The 18,757-nt window shown below is 41.3% G+C and overlaps 2 protein-coding genes across 4 annotated transcripts in view; one reads left to right on the forward strand and one right to left on the reverse strand.

Moving 5' to 3' along the window:
• The window catches only part of CIB2 (calcium and integrin binding family member 2), a 54,581-nt gene extending 48,869 nt beyond the window's left edge, over positions 1–5,712 (reverse strand). The window contains exon 1 of one of the 2 annotated variants that reach the window (XM_009943338.2): positions 5,453–5,712. Coding sequence is in view for 1 of the 2 variants with exons in the window: in XM_075432276.1 (XP_075288391.1) it covers positions 4,246–4,290 (45 nt within the window). In the remaining variant the exon portion in view is untranslated. Of the gene's footprint in view, positions 1–4,245; positions 4,301–5,452 lie in introns of those variants that run through there. The other variant, XM_075432276.1, reaches the window with a different exon arrangement.
• Positions 4,885–18,208, forward strand: IDH3A (isocitrate dehydrogenase (NAD(+)) 3 catalytic subunit alpha). 2 transcript variants are annotated; one of them, XM_075432273.1, is made up of 11 exons: positions 4,885–4,991; positions 6,572–6,634; positions 8,137–8,220; positions 9,578–9,692; positions 10,242–10,429; positions 10,692–10,825; positions 11,486–11,588; positions 11,669–11,733; positions 13,943–14,027; positions 14,513–14,665; positions 16,542–18,208. In XM_075432273.1, exons 1-11 carry the CDS (start codon positions 4,965–4,967, stop codon positions 16,623–16,625), a joined length of 1,101 nt encoding a protein of 366 aa, XP_075288388.1. In that variant the 5' UTR covers positions 4,885–4,964; the 3' UTR covers positions 16,626–18,208. The 2 variants fall into 2 exon arrangements, with proteins under 2 accessions (XP_075288388.1, XP_075288389.1); XM_075432274.1 differs by lacking the exon at positions 4,885–4,991 and having other exon boundaries at positions 6,608–6,634; positions 8,162–8,220.
• The last annotated feature ends 549 nt before the right edge of the window (positions 18,209–18,757 follow it).

Raw genomic sequence — 18,757 nt, forward strand, 5'->3', positions numbered from 1 at the left:
TACGCAAATCAGAATAAATATAAATGGGCAAATTACCTTTAATACCACTGTACATTAGTGAATTTACACCGGGGTGGATTGGGCTCTATATCTTTTAATCTCACGATTCTGTATACTGAACAGTATTCTTACAGCGAAGAGACCAACATCTCCTTTCTTTGTTTTCTACCTGCTTCTACACTCCTGGCTGCCTGGTCCCACTGCATCCTAGATGACATACATATCAGCTAGTGCCTGTCTTTAGAATCAAAATCATAATAATAAAAAGCAGAAAGGATGAATGGAAAGCACCAACTAGATAAGACTTACCTGTGGTTACAATGTAGACCCGAGGTAGAGTTCCTGAAGTTCGCAGACATATTCCTCTGTATGCCTTTGGGCCTGGCTTTCTACTCTGCCATCTCCCCTTTTCTCTTGCATATTAGAAATGCTTTGGTTTCACTCTAACATGGAGAAATTATGCGGAAAACTGGTATGGCTAAAAGAGTTGATTGCTTTAAAAGAGAATCAGAAGTTCTTGCTTTAAAAGAACGACTCCACTCACCAAGGAAATCGCACCTATTGTGTATATGGACAGAAAAGAAACTGTTTCTTCGATTCTCCTTTCCATACTCTGAAATGCATTTTCAATTATTAAATAAAACTAAAAGGTACAGATTCTTAAAAGAGGATTCAAGCACTGGTTGCTGAGGGTTCTATTGTACTAGCTAGTTCTTCTCAAGCATGCTATAGTGGCACCTATATTTCACCACGTAATTATCGGGCTATACTAATGGTAAAATTTAAAGATGGTATAATGCACAAGCTCTTTTTCCCTCCTACCTGTTTGCACGTGTCAAGGATCAGATAATTTTCCACTTTGCTCTTTTCACTTCTTCTGTTTGTATTATCAAAGATTAGTTTTATTTGCCAGTTGGGTGTCAAGCAATACTTACTCACAGCATAAGTTACTGCAACAAAGCAATACTTTTCTATGTACACAGCAAGATCTGACCTTAACGCTATCAGTACCAGCCTTTCATCACACTTAACCATATCAATTTCTCTGTTTGCCAAAGCCAGTGATTCCAAGTTATTTAGCAACATGTAGCACATATCTTGCCATCAGTTGCAAATAAAGTTACTAAGTAGCATAAGTATATATACAATAGTCTTGTCATAACCATGATCTCTGGCCAGTGTAAAGGGGCCACTGTTCACCTGCTTTAAAAGTTTAATTCATGGAGCAGAAAATACACTCTCAACCATGTACACCTGATTCAATGTTTTATTGCAAGATGGCTGCCAGCTGCCTTAACACCCACTGCAGACCACAATCTGACCCCAGCTGTGGGGACGTGTTTCCAGAGCCAGAGCTCAGGGAGCGGGACAAACAGTGCTAGCACTCCTTATCATTTTCAGTGCAAAGTTTCCTGCTCTGAATTGCTGCTAGCCGTGGCTGCTACACCAAGTGACTTTGCTCTGATTTATTAGTAGAGCTGCAAGTGTAGTAACCACCAGCAGACAGGTCATACTACCTTGAAATGCCTCTATAAATTATGCAGTGATAATGTAACTGTAGTTTAAACGTGAAAGCTCTTATTCCTCATCAAAGGAAGATCAAGCTACTATGAACAGAGATCGCTTTACCTCTTACGAGAAGACCTGCACAGAGTTTTAACAATGAAGTTGCACATCTACTGCCTTCACTGCTCAAGTTGGTTGGCTACAACTTCTAAGCGGGGAAAACAGAACCTTCATGATTTCATGCCGATTACACCAGGCATTCCAACAATTGCTCTCCCACACAGATGTTTCCTTGCAGATCAACTCTGTATAAAGATGCACTCTGTCAGCAAAAAGAACAGATTTGATCTGGAAGGGCTGCCTGCACACTTACCCAGCTGCCACTTCCCATGAGTCGTTGGGGCCCCAATCTACTGCAGGTCTAAGTAACAATGATCACTACTTGCAATGATTACAAGGGAAAAGTTCTACCCTACGCTGCTGCTGTGGAAAATCCCTGCGAGTCTTTGGGGCTTGTTTTATCTACTTGAAAGGTATTCACAATTCTGTTTCCTCACAGGTAAATGAGGAACAATAATATTCACCTACAGCAGGTGCTGTGGAGCTAAAATAATTAAAATGCTTCTGAGTTCCTCAAATAAAGATGCTGCAGAGCTACAAAACATTACTATTGTAATATGCTACACCAACTGTCACAACTTGAATTTAACAGTTATTGCAAGCTATAAATAAAAAATGAACTATAAATACACAGTTACAATACAGAAATCCTAAAATGAGTCAAAATGACAATTTGATGCTTCTGCAGTGGACAGAAAAGTTGCATTTCCTACACCTGAACCCACAGTAGGACGCTCAGACCCCAGTAAATTCGTCTGAAGTGCTAGCCTGTATGGGAATGCCTCATCGGACTGAGCCCTGTCTTACAAATGAACAAACGGAACCTGAGAAAGATGCAAAACTCACGGCCCTCGAACCGATGAAAGATGCTGACTATCTGACTAAATTGCATTTGTTATGCTGAGTGGGAACTTTCCATAGCGAGGTTTTAATGCTAAAGAAAACAAAAAGAAAGGAAAACCTTGTGCCAGATTTGTTGGTTTTATGATCTTATCTATCTAGCTTAATAAAATACATTATCTTAGAAGACAGAGGTTTCCAACTGCATTTCATTAAGCCTAATTTAACCATAATAAATCAAGCAAAATGATGTTTTGGTTGTATTTTTTAAAGATGCTTTACACAAGACAATGCATTGCCTCAGGGACAAAATAATAAAAAAAATAGGCAGTGGTTTCCTAAGCAGACGAAATTTAATACAATGAATTTCCTCATAGGGAGTCTCAATACAGTGACCTCTTGGGGAAAGAAACTACTGCTATCTCTATACAGGCATCTTTTTTCTAGGCAAAATAACCACTGATGGTTTTACCAGTGTGGTGTTTAGTGCTTCTCAGAATAGATCCAAACCAGCCGCTGCTAATGGCTCATTATTGTAGTGTTATTACAGTAGCGCCTATAAGACACAGGTCAGAAACCTGTTACAATAGCTGTGGAAAATACACGTAAAAAAGAATTCTCTCCAATTTCTCCCCTCCCCTCAATTTACAGTCAAAGTGTAAACCCAGAAAGTACATGCAGATACAGACAGAAAACAGAAGAAAACAACAAGAATATACTGCTCAGCGTAGTAGAGCACATAATCAACACTTACGGAGTCCTTTGATGAGCATCATGGCAAAAGAAACAACGAATATAAAGTAAGGAGCAGAACAGATGTATACACCTCATGGGAAGCAGTAGAGCAAAAACATTAAAAGCTCAGCTAGTTATGTCCTAGGAACTTTATAGGTCGATCTGAGATGGGAGCTAGCCTCTATTTACAAAAGGGGAGGAAAAAAGCCGCAAATAGGACATGTAAGCTGTGGAAGGTAAAGATGGCACAACAAAAGAGCCAGTGTGTGCAAAGTGTGAGCAAGCTTTGAACCAAACAAATTTATTTTCCAGAAACATTTAGAACGGGTATCTGCAGGGCCAATTTGGATTTTAGAGACTAACATGAAAAACCAGCAGTAGTTACCAGAAGAAAATCAAGATGATTCTGCACACTTGCCATTACAGACAACACCTGAGAGACCATTCTCAGCTCAAAGCATTACCAAAAATAAAAAATCCATGCACACTGTTTCAACATGTGAAAAATTGTGAGTAATCTCTGGTGCTCTGTTATGGGGGGGGGGGGGGAATAAAAATAAGAGCAAGCAACCCCAGAAAATACAGGCTACTAATGCTGCACAATTCTGGGAATTTCTACCTACTCACACTTTCAAGACCTGAGCAAACTGAACACACAGACTTGGTCCTGAGTTTCCAATCACATACAGGGCAGAGGTAAGTAAACGGGAAGGCTGCAAGTATTCTGGTAACTCCATCACCAAAAGCTGGCACCAAATTACACTGAGACAGAACCAAAACTGTTGTACTGCCAGAAGAGTGTAAGAAACTAAAGGTTTCGGTTTTCTTTTAAATTGTCTTTTGAGTTTAAACTTTCAGGATATGCTCAACTCATATTTTAAATCACTCTTTGCAACGACTGAGTTTAGAAATCCGGTCTTGGTTTTGTACCAGAGCTGAGAGCCTCATTTATTCCCACAATTAATTGTTTGAGCTGACAACAAAAGTTGACGTAAACACAATCGCAAGTGACAGCAGCACTGGTATCCAGCCAGCAGAGCCTACCACGTCGCAGGGGTCTCTGCATCCCTGTTGGTCCAAGCAGATCATACAGCAGGCAGAAGAAGTGCTATCACCATTTCACAGGCAGGAGAGTCTTTGAAAAAGTCCGATGAAGCAGTTCTTCCCAGTGGTCCGAGCTCAAGCCGCCTCAGGTTCAGCTTGGCGCTTTACCCCCAAGAACCCCCCATGCCCTTGAGGGTGGAGAAGAGCCAGCATCCCCCGGCCGCGGGCGGAGGGCCCTCAGCACCGCTGCCCCAAACCCCATCTCCTGCGACACTGCACCGCGCGAGGCCCTCGGACCCTGCCAGCGCCTTTAAAAACAGTGAGGCAATTTCCTCGAAAACGAAGGCAAACACAAGTTTTAAGCTGCCCCTGCTCCAACAGCTTCGGGTTTTGACGCTTTAAAGCACGTGGTTCTTTCCTCTGCTGTAACAAATACCCGACACTCATCTTTTTTAAAAACGACACAATTTTAGCAGCTGAGACGCCACCAAAGCAGCCAGCACTTCAGAACCGGGGACGGCCTGCCCGGGGGCCGCCATGCCGCTCCCCCCTCAGGCGCCTCAGCGCGGGGTCACGGCGGCAGGGCGGGAAGCGCCGCCGCAGCCGCAGTCCCCGGGGGCGGGGCCTTACGGCCGCGGGGGCGGGGCGCCGGTTCCGGCCTGGAGGCGAGCGCGGCGGCTGCCGTTAGGGCTGGGCGAGCCGCGGTGCCCGGCAGCGCCATGGCCGCGGCCGCGTGGATGCCTGCGGTGAGCTGGGGGGGACGGGCCCCTTCCCGCGGGGACACCGGGGCGGGTGGGCGGCCGCGTGCGTGACCTTGGCCTGAGGCGGCCCCGCCGCAAGGTCGCGGCGGGCCGAGGGCCGCGGGGCTCCATGCCGCCGCCCGCCGGGCCGGGCCGGGCCCCCACGGCAGCGGGAAGGCCCCGGGCGGGCCGGGCCGGGCCGCGCCTGCCAGGGCCGCTGCCGCCGGGGGGAGGGGGGGGCGGGCTCTATGTCAGGGCATGATCGCGGCGCACGGCTTCTAAGGCCAGAACGCGTGAATTTGGCCGGCGTGGGACGTGGCGCAGCGCGGCAGGCCCGTGGGCCCGGGCGGGACGGAGCCTTCGCTCTGCCGGGCTGCGGGGGGGTGCGAGCCAATTACATCCCCGTTAATTGCTCCAGCTGTGGCCTGGAACGCGCGGCGCGGACGCAGGCGTCATTTGCCTCGTACCTCTCATGTTGTGCTGCGCGTGAAGACAAATTCCAGTTTAAATGACTTCTCCCCCAGCGTTCGTTACAGCGGACGTGAAGATTGTGTGGTTTCTAGTTGTCAGCACCGGCACAGTACGTCCCTTTTGCCGTGCAGCTGCGTTTCAGCACGTGCAAGCGCGAGTGGGATGGGAGAGGAGCACGGACTGTCCCGTCCATTCCCGTCTACCCTGCTAGCCACAGACTACAGCTGGCCCGGTAGCAGGTACAACTGGAGTAGGCTGGCACCACTGAAGTAGCGCGTAGAAGCCTTCTGGCTCTACGTCACAGAGGCGTGAGCCGTCCTAGAGAGGAGGGTGAGAGCGGGAGGCTGCGGATTTTCTGCAGCCGAGTTACCCGTACCGGTACGACTGGGGATGTTGTCCGTGGTGCTCAGCTGGGCAGGAGCTGGCGTGGAGACACCCTCCCAGGTTTGAGGCTCAGAGCCAGTGCGGAATATTCGGGTGTTGGACAGTGCAGTTCTTCAGCTGTGCAGTGTAGGCTCGTCGCTATGGTGACTTTTGTCTTTAACGTGCATCTCAATTACGCTTTTTAAAAGCTGTCAGGCACACAGAAGCCAACAGTACAAATCCTAAATAAAATCCACTGCAGTTTGAGCGGAGGAGGTGACGCTAACACAAAGTAGCTCTGGAAGCATGACCTAAAACGTGTGAAGATCCTGTCTGCCCCACTGTTAGTGGAAGTGTTTGATTTTTCACTTTGCTGTCCACAAATCCTAATCCTTAGCATACCATCAATTTAGTTAGCGTTACTGCAGCTGCATTTCAAACACGTAGCACGTCAGCACTTGGGTTGCTGCGCGGTAGCTTGCCCCCGGCCCCAGGTAAGATCGAGGGGAGAACAGCGCGCAGCGAAGTGCAGCCGCCCTGGGTTTCCCTCGTGCTAAGAATTCCCGCACGGAGTGCTGGAGAGCAGCTTGGCACAGCGCTAGCTGCTCGTGTTTCGCTTGGATGTTTATACTCGTTCCAGATAGGAAAGTTAGAGCACTAGGATTCTGAAATGCGGGTTCGCTGGGATGTTGTTAGCTTTTTAAAATCCCATTTGTGTAGTAAAATGGCGTCTTTGTTTCCTGTTCTTGCAGGTTTCACGATTGCTAGGTGCTTTCAAAAACCAAAAACAGGTGACCAGAAGTTTTGGTAGTGCTGTGAGTATAATAGTACCTTTTTTTTTTTTTCTTTTAAGAAGTTTCTCAAGAAAAGGGTTCCAAAATTTACTTTTACAAGATTGCTGTTGTTATTTTTACATTCTCAAAAAAATAAGGCCTAAATAAGTGAGCGTATATATTCTTAATGCCGTGCTGGATTCATACTGGTTAATTACTGTCTTTGACAATTGCATATTAAAGCGTAAGTGATAATACAAAAGGGCCTAGCAAAAGATAGAAGTGGCATGATAACTTTTCACAGAATCTGGACATAAGCCAGTCTTCTGAAACTCATCCGAAAACGAGCAAATGTCGGGCAAAGTAGAAACATTGTTGAGAAGCTTCTAGTTTTCTTTATTTTGCAAACTTTCCTGCAAGCACTAGATTTACTTTACTGCCGCTTTTAGAATACCTTGCATCTAAAGTTCTGCCTCTCAAGGCCCTCTTTAAAGTACTGTAGACACTGAGTGTGTATTTCCTTGTAGAAGTTTTACCTTCTTTATGTGTATGTCTGTGAAGTGCCCACGGGCCTTTCTTTTCAGTCAAGGTGGCCTTGAAAACTGCTCGGGCAGAAGCAGGGCTCAGCACCGCTACATGGACCCTTAAGCAGGACTTAATTTTTAAAGAGGAACCGTGGCTTTTCATTATAAGTTTTGTAGAACAGCTAGAAATGAAACTGAAGAGTCGCTCATATCTTACACGGTATAAAAAGGACTTAGACGGTGAGGCACCTCCGGTTCGTTCGCACCCTGTTACTGTTTCAGAGGAAACGTTCTTTGGCTCCGGTGGAGTCCTGCTGTGCTGTGAAGCAACAACGAAAGACACCACAAAACTCAGCTTGAGGCATTCCATCGGTTCTGTGCTCGCACGTCAGCGGTGCTCTTTTATCTGAAGTTCTGCTTCTGAGCTGTGCAGTTTATTTCATCTGTTTGAAAATGATAAAAGAAACAAGACTGAGAATGTGATCGGAGGAAAACAACTTGATATTGCTAAAAATGGGTCTGAGATTTTTAGGAAGGCACTTGAGAAGTTGAGATATGCATGAGCTTTTTTTTTTTCCCCCAAGGTGAATGTAGCCTTTCATAAATCTAGTCTTTTCTAGCCTGTGTCAATATTACTCGGCACGTTGATAATATTGGAGACCTATGGGTAACGGAGCTGTAACTAGGTGATATCTCCTCTCCAAATTTCAGGAAAGCATGCTGAGATCATGCATTTCGGGGAGTACTGAGCAGGAACCTGCCTTTCAGGTTAAACCTCGGTGTTTTGAAATAGGAATAGATAGTGGGCAGATTTTTAAACCATTCTCTCAAATCATGTGCACGCTCCCTTTGGAAGCAAGCTGGGCATTCTCGCTTCTGTCCAGTACAGTGTCTTCACTGTGAATATTTGGTAACTGGAACTTTGATTTCTGGTAGTTAACTTGGTTCCTGTAACACGTGAAAATGTTTTCTACGTAGAGAAGAAGTGTTCATTTGTTGTACTGCTGATACTTCACCTAGGTACAAACAGTAACTTTAATCCCAGGAGATGGCATTGGACCTGAGATTTCTGCTGCTGTCATGAAGATCTTTGATGCTGCCAAAGTAAGTCATGTTTGTCTTGCTGTAAGCTTTGTAAGTTTAAGTACAACGGCAAGTATTCAGTAGGCGTATTAAAAATGTTTTCTCTTTAACTTCCAAAAGATCAAGTCATGTTTAAGCTATTAAAACTTCTTGACAATAGAGAGAGTCTGAAGCTTCAGCTAATAACAGATAAGATTGTGATACCAAGGCAGGGCTTGAAGCTGTTAGCTGGCAGAGGAGTGGAGAGTTGAGAGCAAACACTGTGTTTAATTTTTGCAAATGTGAACTGAGTATATCACATGAAATCATCTTCTTCATGTAGCAAACCTGAGCAACTGATAGAGGATTTTCTTCCATTCCTCGTGACTTCCGGAGCAGACGAAAGTGTGTGTGAAAGGACTGGCCTATTCTTAGAAATCATGCTGCGATTACTCTGCTGCACTGCCAAACACATTCACTTGAGTGATACGAAAACAAAGTATATCCAAGAGCTGGTTTACTGCCTGCCTGAGGAACTTCACCAACATCTGTCCGGTTTCCTTGAAGGGAAATAGAGCTCTTCAGGGAAGATGCCTGTTAAATTGGTCCACGTTTGTAACAGCCCCAAGGCGTGTTCCCTTTCTGTTACAACTATCCGACTTAGATTTGGAAAAAGTGAAGTTCTCTTTAATTATGTATGAAAACCTTGTAATAGTTTTGGTTGTTTCTGGGGAGTCAAGCAGGAGGTGTGGAGGAGTAAAACCTAAGTTTGTGTGTGAGTGCACACTTCACAGGATTTGTTTGTTGTGAAGGGGGTTCTCTAGTATGTTGCGCTTACATGGGCTCTGTTTGCTTGTGCAAGCCTCTGTCTTTTTCCTGGTGAATTGCCTGGGTGGCAGCCTGTCCCCACTCAGCAGATTCCCTGCGGTGAATCCAATGCAGAAGGCATTGTGGAACACTTGCAGATTTTCAGTTAGGTAACAGATACCTATCTGTGTTCTGTACTGTCCTCCAGGCAGCAGGGGTGATGAGTTCTCCATGAATTCAGTTTTCAAATGTCTCTTCTATAGAAGGACCTCAGCAGCTCTAAGAGCTTGAAAGCAGTAGCATGTGTATTCCAGTCCTAACGATTTCTGCGTCTATGACGCCTAGGGAGGCATCTTATGGTATTCATTCAAGTTTATGATAATATTTTGCTCAAACTATTTCATTTTTGCTATTTCATTACATTTTTTAAAAAATTGTTTGTCAGTTCAAACATCTCATGTTTACTTTCACCAGAGAAAAATTGTTTAGGAAGGCCTAGACGAAAGCCCTTTTGCACCTTGTTGTGAAAGGGAAGTTAGAACTTGAAGCAAAAGTCATGATATTTAAGTTAACATAGAGTAAATGTGTTTAGGCTCCTATTCAGTGGGAAGAGAGGAATGTTACAGCTATCCAAGGACCGGGAGGGAAGTGGATGATACCTCCAGATGCCAAAGAATCCATGGATAAAAACAAAATGGGATTAAAAGGTACTTTGGTGGTTAATACAAAGATATTAAATACTGTTGTTTTTATCGTGAGTCTGATTTAAAGCCAACGTCCTTCACCTGCAGCACAGTAAAATGGCTAACTAGAGGGGACAACCTGTCAAGTTGTCTTCTGTAGTCTTAAACCAGTGCTGCATTTCAAACCCGTCTTCGAAATATGTTAAAGGCAGGTGTTACTACCTACTGACCTCGGGACTCTTGTGCAGAATGCATTTCTAATGCAGCTGATATACAATAGTATGTGATAACTATATATTGCTAATGAATAGTATCTTCTGATGTTGCTTTCCATGAAGACCGTTGTAACAACTCCTGTTCCATGTAAGAGTCGCAGTTTGGCCCTTAAACAGCTGATTAATATCGCTGTGTACTACACTTGGTAGCACAGAGAATCCCCACGGCATTTCAGCGTAAGTGTTCAACAGGAATTTGGAGATCCTCTGTAGGAGTTCCACTTTACCTAGAATTTCAACTCTAAAATTCATAGAGGGGTTTATCTTCTCATTTGTTCTTGTGTTTTTCTCTCTTCAGGGCCTTTAAAGACCCCAATTGCTGCAGGGCACCCATCAATGAATCTGCTTCTGCGTAAAACCTTTGATCTCTATGCAAACGTGCGTCCTTGTGTCTCAATTGAAGGGTACAAGACCCCATACACAGATGTGAACATTGTCACAATTCGAGAGAACACAGAAGGCGAATACAGTGGAATTGAGCATGTGGTACGTCGCCGAAAGCCTTGTGTTTCTGGCAGGTTTTCTGTCTTTCATGAATGATAACTTTGCCCATCACAGTGGACTAGTAGTAAGAGGTTGGGTGGTGTTTTTTCAGTTTGCTACCCATAAAAAAGTTATTTTATTGTGAAATGCATTGTCGAGACTGCCTCACTCAGAATTCTACTGGTGTGTTCCAAACATTCATGCTACGGACTTGAAAAATGAGCTCACACTTTTACTGTCAATGCAACTACTGTCTTTCTTTCAGATTGTTGAAGGTGTTGTGCAAAGCATCAAGCTGATCACAGAAGAAGCTAGCAAGCGTATTGCAGAATTTGCTTTTGAGTATGCCAGAAATAATCAGAGAAGTCACGTTACTGCTGTGCACAAGGCAAATATTATGTATGTTGACGCTTTTTTTCTTCTTGAGAAGAACAACAAATAGCAATATGCATTTAATCATAAGTAACTTTTAAAATCTTCCTCAAATGTATAACTTCTGTTGATGCTAGTGGGAGTAAGTAAAATGGGCAATACTGACCCAGTATTGATAGGGCTGCAATAATTACATACTGGTGTTTTTATTAGCAAGTTTATAGTAATCCTGTGACTTTCCTTGCAAAGCTCTTATATTAAAATTAGTCTTAAACTAGGAAAAAGAATTTAGAAACTGAGGATGAAAATGGCTACTGTCTTTTACAGTTTCCAAGCCACTTTGTACTGAACTGAGTCATAACACGTGTGACATTATGTGACACCACCTTTACAAACTCAGTAAGCCTTTAGTAAGTGAACACGAGTCATTCTGAGAGTTAACATATGCCTGTTAAACTACTGATACAAAAGTATTTTAGGAGGAAATTTAAAAAGCATTACTTCCCTGACTGTAATATATTTAAAATATTATTTATATTTAACATAAGGGATAATTAGTCACAAATTAAGTTTCTGCACTGTAGTATTTTTATTTAATCCTTATTTTATTATTGCATGCAATTTTCTGTATCTTCACTATTGCTTGCTTACAGTAACTGCAGTGTTCTCTTGCTTATTTAATTGCAGGAGAATGTCTGATGGGCTTTTCTTGAGAAAATGCAGAGAGGCAGCAGAAAACTGTAAAGATATTAAATTTAATGAAATGTATCTGGATACTGTGTGTCTGAATGTGAGTATTTATATGTTTTAATTGTGGTTATTTTTGAGTTTATATTCTTAAACTTAATGAAAATATTTTCTTCTTTCTAGATGGTTCAAGATCCATCACAATTTGATGTGCTTGTTATGCCGAACTTGTATGGTGACATCCTCAGGTATAGAGATTTTAGTTTAAACTAACCCAACATGTAAAGTACTGTTACTTTCCAGGCAGTTATTCAAGTTATATGCTAGCCAGATGGGTGATGATTTTATGCATCCAGACTTGAAAACTTGATAAATCGGTCTTTAAATGGGAAGAAAGAATGGTATTATTACGGTTCAATTATTAATATATTGTTGGGAGGGGCTATAGGATGAGAATGTGCTTCTTATTTTTTTAAAAAGTTTCTGTTTATGGAGGCTATGAATATCTTTCAGATGGGGCAGAAGAGAAATTTCTCCAAATGTGTGAAGAATTTAGTGGCTTAAATTGTAAGAAAGAACGCTTAGTTAGATAGTGGGGAAAAACTTTCTAATCTTAAGCACTAAAATAGATTGTGCAAGATGACTGTGGGGCCGTGATGCTTATAGCAAGCTAGCCATACAGGGAAATGGTTCTTCGTAGTCACCAAAGAAAGAAATGTGTGGCCTCTTAACTTCCTACCAGCTCTTGGGTTATGTATTGTATTGTAATTTTTCCTTATCTTCAAATTAAATTTCATATCGAATGACACTAATACCAGAAGTACTTGATGTCTTGAAGACAGAACCCATCAGCACACATTTTCCGTTCTGTAAAATGTTTAGGTAGAGCGTAAATTCAATTAAATACTGCATGTAAAATGATGTTTCTTAATGTGAACTTTTACGCGTGTAACATGACTTTGCTTCTCCTTGCGCCTCTAAGGAGGGATTGAGAAAATAGCCCAAATCAGAATTTGTTTGAAAGTTCTACAAAGATGTACATCTTAGAATCCATCTCCTGGTTTTGTACAGATAATAAATGTAAGGGTAACTTACATATAAGAACGAAAGCTTGTTGAGCGGCTCTTAAAACTGCACTCTCTCTGCGATATGGCTGGCTGTCACCTCTAGGAAAAATCAGACTCCAGCTAATGCTTCCTGCTTTAAGGATCGGTAGAGGAGTCCGAGGGCCCTCACAGCAGCTGTTACGTTGTTCACTAAAAGTGATCAAATCAGAGGAGTCTCACCATCAGTACTATTTCAACTCACTTTACCTAGTTTCAGTATCACCAATTTTGAAGTTCTCATAGAAATTCTGTAAAGAATTTCATAGTTCTAAAAATCCTCAATAAATTCGAGTCTGTTCTTGAAGAAGGGCAGTTTTGTCACTGGGGAAAGTCTCGCCTACAGTGCTTTATTAAAGTGTGAACATAATGCCAAACAGGGTTCTTGGCCTGAGTAGGCAGAAAATTTCCATTTAATGAAATTATTTAACTATTAAATACTTAAAGTGACACATGTACACTGTATCCATTTTTTTCCCCAGACTTTATACAAGTAAAGCTAATTGGTTTATTTTAGCTGAAACTTAAAATACTGTTCTGCAAGGTGATCCAGACTTTTCTGCTTGTTAGTCCTTGATTAGCCAAGTTGTAGGCAATGAAACAGTGTGCTAAAATGTAAGAGTTTTAAGAGCCTTATTTATCAGTACGTTCAGCTGTGAGGGTGCGGTATGATGACTGTAGGCACAGTTTGTTTGTCCTTCCCCATGTTAATTTTGGAGGAAACCAAGTGCAAATGGCTTATGGCTGATGATCTGCTGATGTCAGACTCGTGACTTACGGGCTGTTCAATAAAGAGAAGGAGAAAGCTCGTCTGGTGTCACTTGGTACGTGTTCCTTAAGCTACACGCAGTAAACTTTAAAGCCACTAGTAATTCATCTCCCGGAGCAAAATTCTTCCACCTTTTTTTAGAGGGACTTTACATATGAAAAGCAGTTCTGTGGCCTCTTCAGAGGAAATTAGACTTCTGGATAGTTACAGGGAACTGTATATTACAATTTTTGCTGGTTTTTGAGACTTCTACAGGTATTCCATGCTTTGAGTACCTTTTGTTGTGCCGGTGTCTTAATCAGCTTTAGTCTAGTATTTGGTATTTCTTTTTAATTTTCCTTTATTAAATTTACTCCTTCTAGTAGTTCTACAAATTTTCAAATGTTCCAAAGGAGTACAAGTGGCTAACAGCATCTGTTGTTTCCCAGTATTATTCTCAGACTGCGTGGGTATATAAAATAAGTTATTGTTGCAATAAAATGAGAAACAAAACTATTTTAATGAATATTTTAATGCATTGCTGAGAGGCAACTGTATATGGAAAAACTTGTGAGTTTTCATGTTTGTTTGTGGGGTTTCTTCCAGTGACTTGTGTGCTGGACTGATTGGGGGTCTTGGAGTAACACCAAGTGGAAATATTGGTGCTAATGGCGTTGCGATTTTTGAATCGGTAAGTCTTCTTGTGCAAGGCAGAGTAGTATAACTACTTTGTCTCAACTTGAGAATCTAAGACTTTTATATGACATACAAGGTGGCTGTCATTTAACAAAGTTCTCTGCAAAACTGTTTTTTACTGTGAAGATGCTGAAGCTTTACCCAGAGGGAGTAGTTACACATAGTTTTTTGCTTGTCCTTTTACTGATACTTTGTTTTCCTTCTTTTTCATAAGATAACTGCCCTCTGTGAAACAGAACTTGAGGGGCACCACTGGGAGATACTAGGTGACCTAGTTCCCCCTTTCTGATGCCTTTGAACTGAATTGCTCTGGTCTTTCCTATCTCCTTTCCACTGACTATATCACAGTGAAGTCAGTCCTATTTTAACATGCTTGTGCACAAGGACTACATTTCGGATTGCCTGCATACACTTGAAATGCCCAGGACATTTTAATCAACGTTCTGACATCATAACAGACAGAGTCACTTTTATTTCTAGGTCCATGGAACGGCACCAGACATTGCAGGAAAAGACCTGGCAAATCCAACTGCCCTTCTTCTGAGTGCTGTGATGATGCTGCGTCACATGGGACTACACAAACATGCCACAAGAATTGAGACAGCTTGCTTTGATACAATCAAAGATGGAAAGGTAAGACGAGGGTGTGCAAATAAATGCAGTAAATTAAAATCATATTCTATCACAGCACAAATTGACTTCGAACATAAACACCAGAACAGTGGATGACCTGCTGTGCTGGCCTAAGGCATGAGCAGTGCCACTGTCCTTCCCTGATAGCAATTATGTTATCTTTGGTGGTATTAAATCTGCCTGGCTTAGTAATAAAGATTGTATAGAATGTAGCATTATACAGAATGTAGCATTCCTTGTGTCTCAGTAATGCTCATCTTAGATTTCCACAGCTTTGTTAACTCTAAAAGCTAGAACTGGATGTCTGTTTTTCATGGAGGGGATTAGAGGTTTAAGTGAGCAGTGGTATTTCAGTTGTGGTGTTTATAATGTACAAAGCATGTATATTTAAATCTGGATCCTGAAGTGAAGGACACTCATTTGCCCTTCACAGGCTTAATCATCCACTTTTTGTCTATAGCGTTTCAGTCCGGACTGTAATACTTCTGCTCCTATTTTTTCAGGTCAATTATTTTCTTTTTTCCTCCTAATTGCTTTCACTCCTTTTTGGACTACAGTAGGATATCCTGGGGAGGGGAGGGGCCTTATGCTCTGAAACCTGACTTAAATTTGTGCTCTCAACGGTATTGGTTCACTTATTTACTTTGATGCCCACCTTTTCAAAACATAGGTGGAAAGATCCTGACGATTGCAGTTAAAAGAGGATTATCAGTTAGCCATGCTGGTTCAATTATCTTGGGCAGGAGCATAAGAAGCTGCTTTGTAATTAAAAGTAACAAGCATGCTTAAACAAAAAGCTGTCATTTCATAAGTGGTCTGTTTGCAGCTATCTTACTGTGTGTAGGAGCCAGTTAAAAAAAAAAATCTAAACTTACATGTGAATAAAGAGGTGCTTCTGTAAAGTTTCCATTTACTGCTCTGGAAATGAAATCCTCCATCTATCTGCAGGTCAGTAATTCTACGAAGATAACACAGTGCGACTTTTGTGACATGGCTACTTGTTTACTAGTTACTTACAATGTTATGATTAAATGCTCACAGCAGAGAGAATCTTTTTAAATCGAAAAAAGCATAATGCAGTTAAAATGACAAGATCCTAAACTAGTAACCTTGATTGCCTCTCATGCTTGCTATTCCTGCCTTTCCTCCCTTCCCTCCGGCCATTTAATTAAGATCTGTGTGTGTGTCATGTAAGGGGAAAACTAATGAAAACTATCTCCTGGACTGCTCTAATCTAGCTAGGCTGGACAAGCAGTGTTGCCCACTTTATTTATTGTACTATCTTCATGCTGCCAGACAGGAGTTGTACTTGATGAAAAAGTTTCCTTTAACTCTGCATTTTTCCATCCCTTAATTAAACTAAGCAAACTTAAAGAACTGTTAAAATGCAGCATTAAGAGCTATGTGTGCTTTTTCTGTGTGGGTTTCCTTTAAAAAAAACAAAACAAAACAACCCCCCAAACCTTACTGACTGACTCCCAATTAGTAGCCTTTACACTGAGCCTTCGTACATGAATTTTACTTTCAAAGGACAGACGACTTTTTGAAAACTTAAATACTTGCACTAGAATGTGGCCAAGGGACTTTGGAGATCTTTGGCCAAACGCACTTTCTTCCTGTAGTTCAGATGAAATCATGCTGAAATCTGGAAACGTAATGCTTGATGTTCATACTCAGGTTTTCTCTACTTGCTCTAGTCTGTGTAGTCCTTACTGATGAAGGCTATATGGGATGCGGAAAACCTCAAACGTGACGTATTCCTCCTCACCCCTATTTAGTATCCGTACGCAACACATAAGAAGAACATACAGAACTGTTCAGAGACAAGACTAGCCCCATAAAATGTTTTAGTAATACTATTTTTTCTTTCTTTCAGGTCTTGACAAAAGACTTGGGAGGTGGCGCCAAGTGTTCAGAATTCACAGAGGAGATCTGCCGCAGAGTACAGGACACAGACTAAACTTCTCATACTACTTGTAATAACTCCGAAAGGACACATCACACACAGTACAGTGTATGTAACCTGATGCCATATGCGTGTAGTTTGCTTGTCTCTTAAGAGAGCAAACTTCTTAGTTAGGGGCTCTCCAGTAAAGACTTTAGTCCAAATGGCTACAAATGATGCGTGTGCCTGCTTTCAGTGGACTTTTCCAAGTGCGTTGTCTTATTTATTTTTTTCTATATCTGGTGAACATTTTTATGTAAGTGAATTCTTTTATTGCTACTGTAACTGTCTACCATTTACCATTTCAACCGAGGTTTTTACTTTCCGCAAAGAAAAAATTATGCAAATAAACTGACAACAGAAGCAGTGAAATGTAAAAGCACCTTCACGGTTAAACCTTACTTTATTGATTCTACTGAAATGGAAAAGATAGGTTTTTAGCCTAACAATAGCACAAGATGACCTTCATAAACAGAAACGGGTATAAAATAACTTAAAATAGCAATTTCATGTTAAAAGCAATGAAAAACCCCACTTTAGATACTCTGGTAATTCATTAAATATAGCTTAGCCCTCCAAGGGCATGAGTAAAGAAATGCAAAATTCTAGAGATTTAATCTATTTCTGTATTTTAAAAAACTTACAACCATTAATAAGCAAGGGGCGAGAAATAATGTTGAAATAAAATTATTTTTCAAATCTAGATGGCAAAATAATTCTTACAAATTTTCCTCTCTGAAACACACTTTACAATGGAGATCTAATGAGTAAATGATACAAAATTACTTCTGCTGTATACTGTGAGGGGAAAGGATTAACTTTGCAAATTTATACTAAATAATTTCATGACTTCTGCTAGAATGCTTTTTGTGTTGTACTTTTAGGCATAGTCTGTTCAGTGTGTCTTACTGTATTGACTAGTATTTTTTTTCTAGAAACTCTGAATGTAAGGGACTAGTCCTAAATGGATTAAGACAGATCAAAGGTTTGGCTCTGGTGCCTATGTTCCAGAAATACATTTCATCCCTATTCAAGGGGATCTGAGACTATTTTTTCCGCACTCGCTAAGCTTAATGGGTGAAAAAGCAACTCTCTTCCCTCCCTTCATCATCCCATACAGATTGTCATATGAGTCATTCCAATCTGCGTGTCTTAAGGTATGCTTCCATTAGTACACCCTACAAGAAAATGTGTATTTTAAAACTCATGACTATAGCACAGGATTATCCCTACTGCCAGAATTAAGCTTTAAGAAGCCTGGTTCTATTAATAGATACTATTTATGTTTCTTTCTATTAAGACTGCTTAAGACTGCTTAGGCTGGTTGTTTCAGAAGTAAAAATCAATTTTGAGTAACAACTTCGAATGTTACTCTATAAAGTAAGCATCCCAGCTTTTTTTATACAGTCTACCAACATGTTGGAGGAGGGACAATGAGCTTTATTCCTTGTGCACTCTGGCTTGGGTGAATAGGGTGACATTTCTTTCTGTGTTTTACAAGCTGCTGCTTCCTTGTTTCCTTCAGAGTAATAGCGTTAAAGAACTTCTGAATTACTGTTACGCACAAAGTGGGGAAAAATAAACTCTTCAAAGTCCTATTGCTTGTTTTGTTTTTATAATCCTAAACTGCTATCTCGTCTTATGTGTTGAGCTGATTGTTGATACTTGCAATAAATCTTAAGTCTAAGACATACAACACTGGTAGCTGAACTTTCATGGAAACAGTACCCTATTCTGCATGATGTTTTTGATCAAGAACAGTGGCTGCAAGACTGCCAGCTTGTGTTAGCCATGATAACACTCTGCCAAAGATCTCTTACTAACAGCAAACTCTTCAGACAGCTTTCTGTTAAGTACGTCCTTTACATAATACATTTTTTTTTAATAACGGAAAGAAAAAGTGCAGCTCACATTTGTCAGTTAGTACAATGTGAGTATTGAAACACACAGATACACACTAAACCCTTTTGCTTAAAAAAAAAAAAGTTCCATAAACAATTTTAAAGAACTTTCTGTTCTAAATAGCACTTTAATGTGAGAGCTCCTGTATTTGCTACTTTATGTCTTTCAGTCTTAGGGAGCTATTCCCCCAGATTCTTTGATTATTTGTTTTTAACAGAAATAGTAATGCTTATTTCAACATGGAT

Source organism: Opisthocomus hoazin, chromosome 10 (genome assembly GCF_030867145.1).
Source record: "Opisthocomus hoazin isolate bOpiHoa1 chromosome 10, bOpiHoa1.hap1, whole genome shotgun sequence".
Classification (NCBI taxonomy): Eukaryota; Metazoa; Chordata; class Aves; order Opisthocomiformes; family Opisthocomidae; genus Opisthocomus; species Opisthocomus hoazin.

Bases quoted from the DNA above. Each gene is read 5' to 3' on its own strand.
- IDH3A (XM_075432273.1), top strand. From the start codon at position 4,965: ATGGCCGCGGCCGCGTGGATGCCTGCG. The intron at 11,734-13,942 runs GTATAGAGATTT...GGTTTCTTCCAG, and splicing joins TTGTATGGTGACATCCTCAG to TGACTTGTGTGCTGGACTGA. The intron at 14,666-16,541 runs GTAAGACGAGGG...TCTTTCTTTCAG, and splicing joins ATACAATCAAAGATGGAAAG to GTCTTGACAAAAGACTTGGG.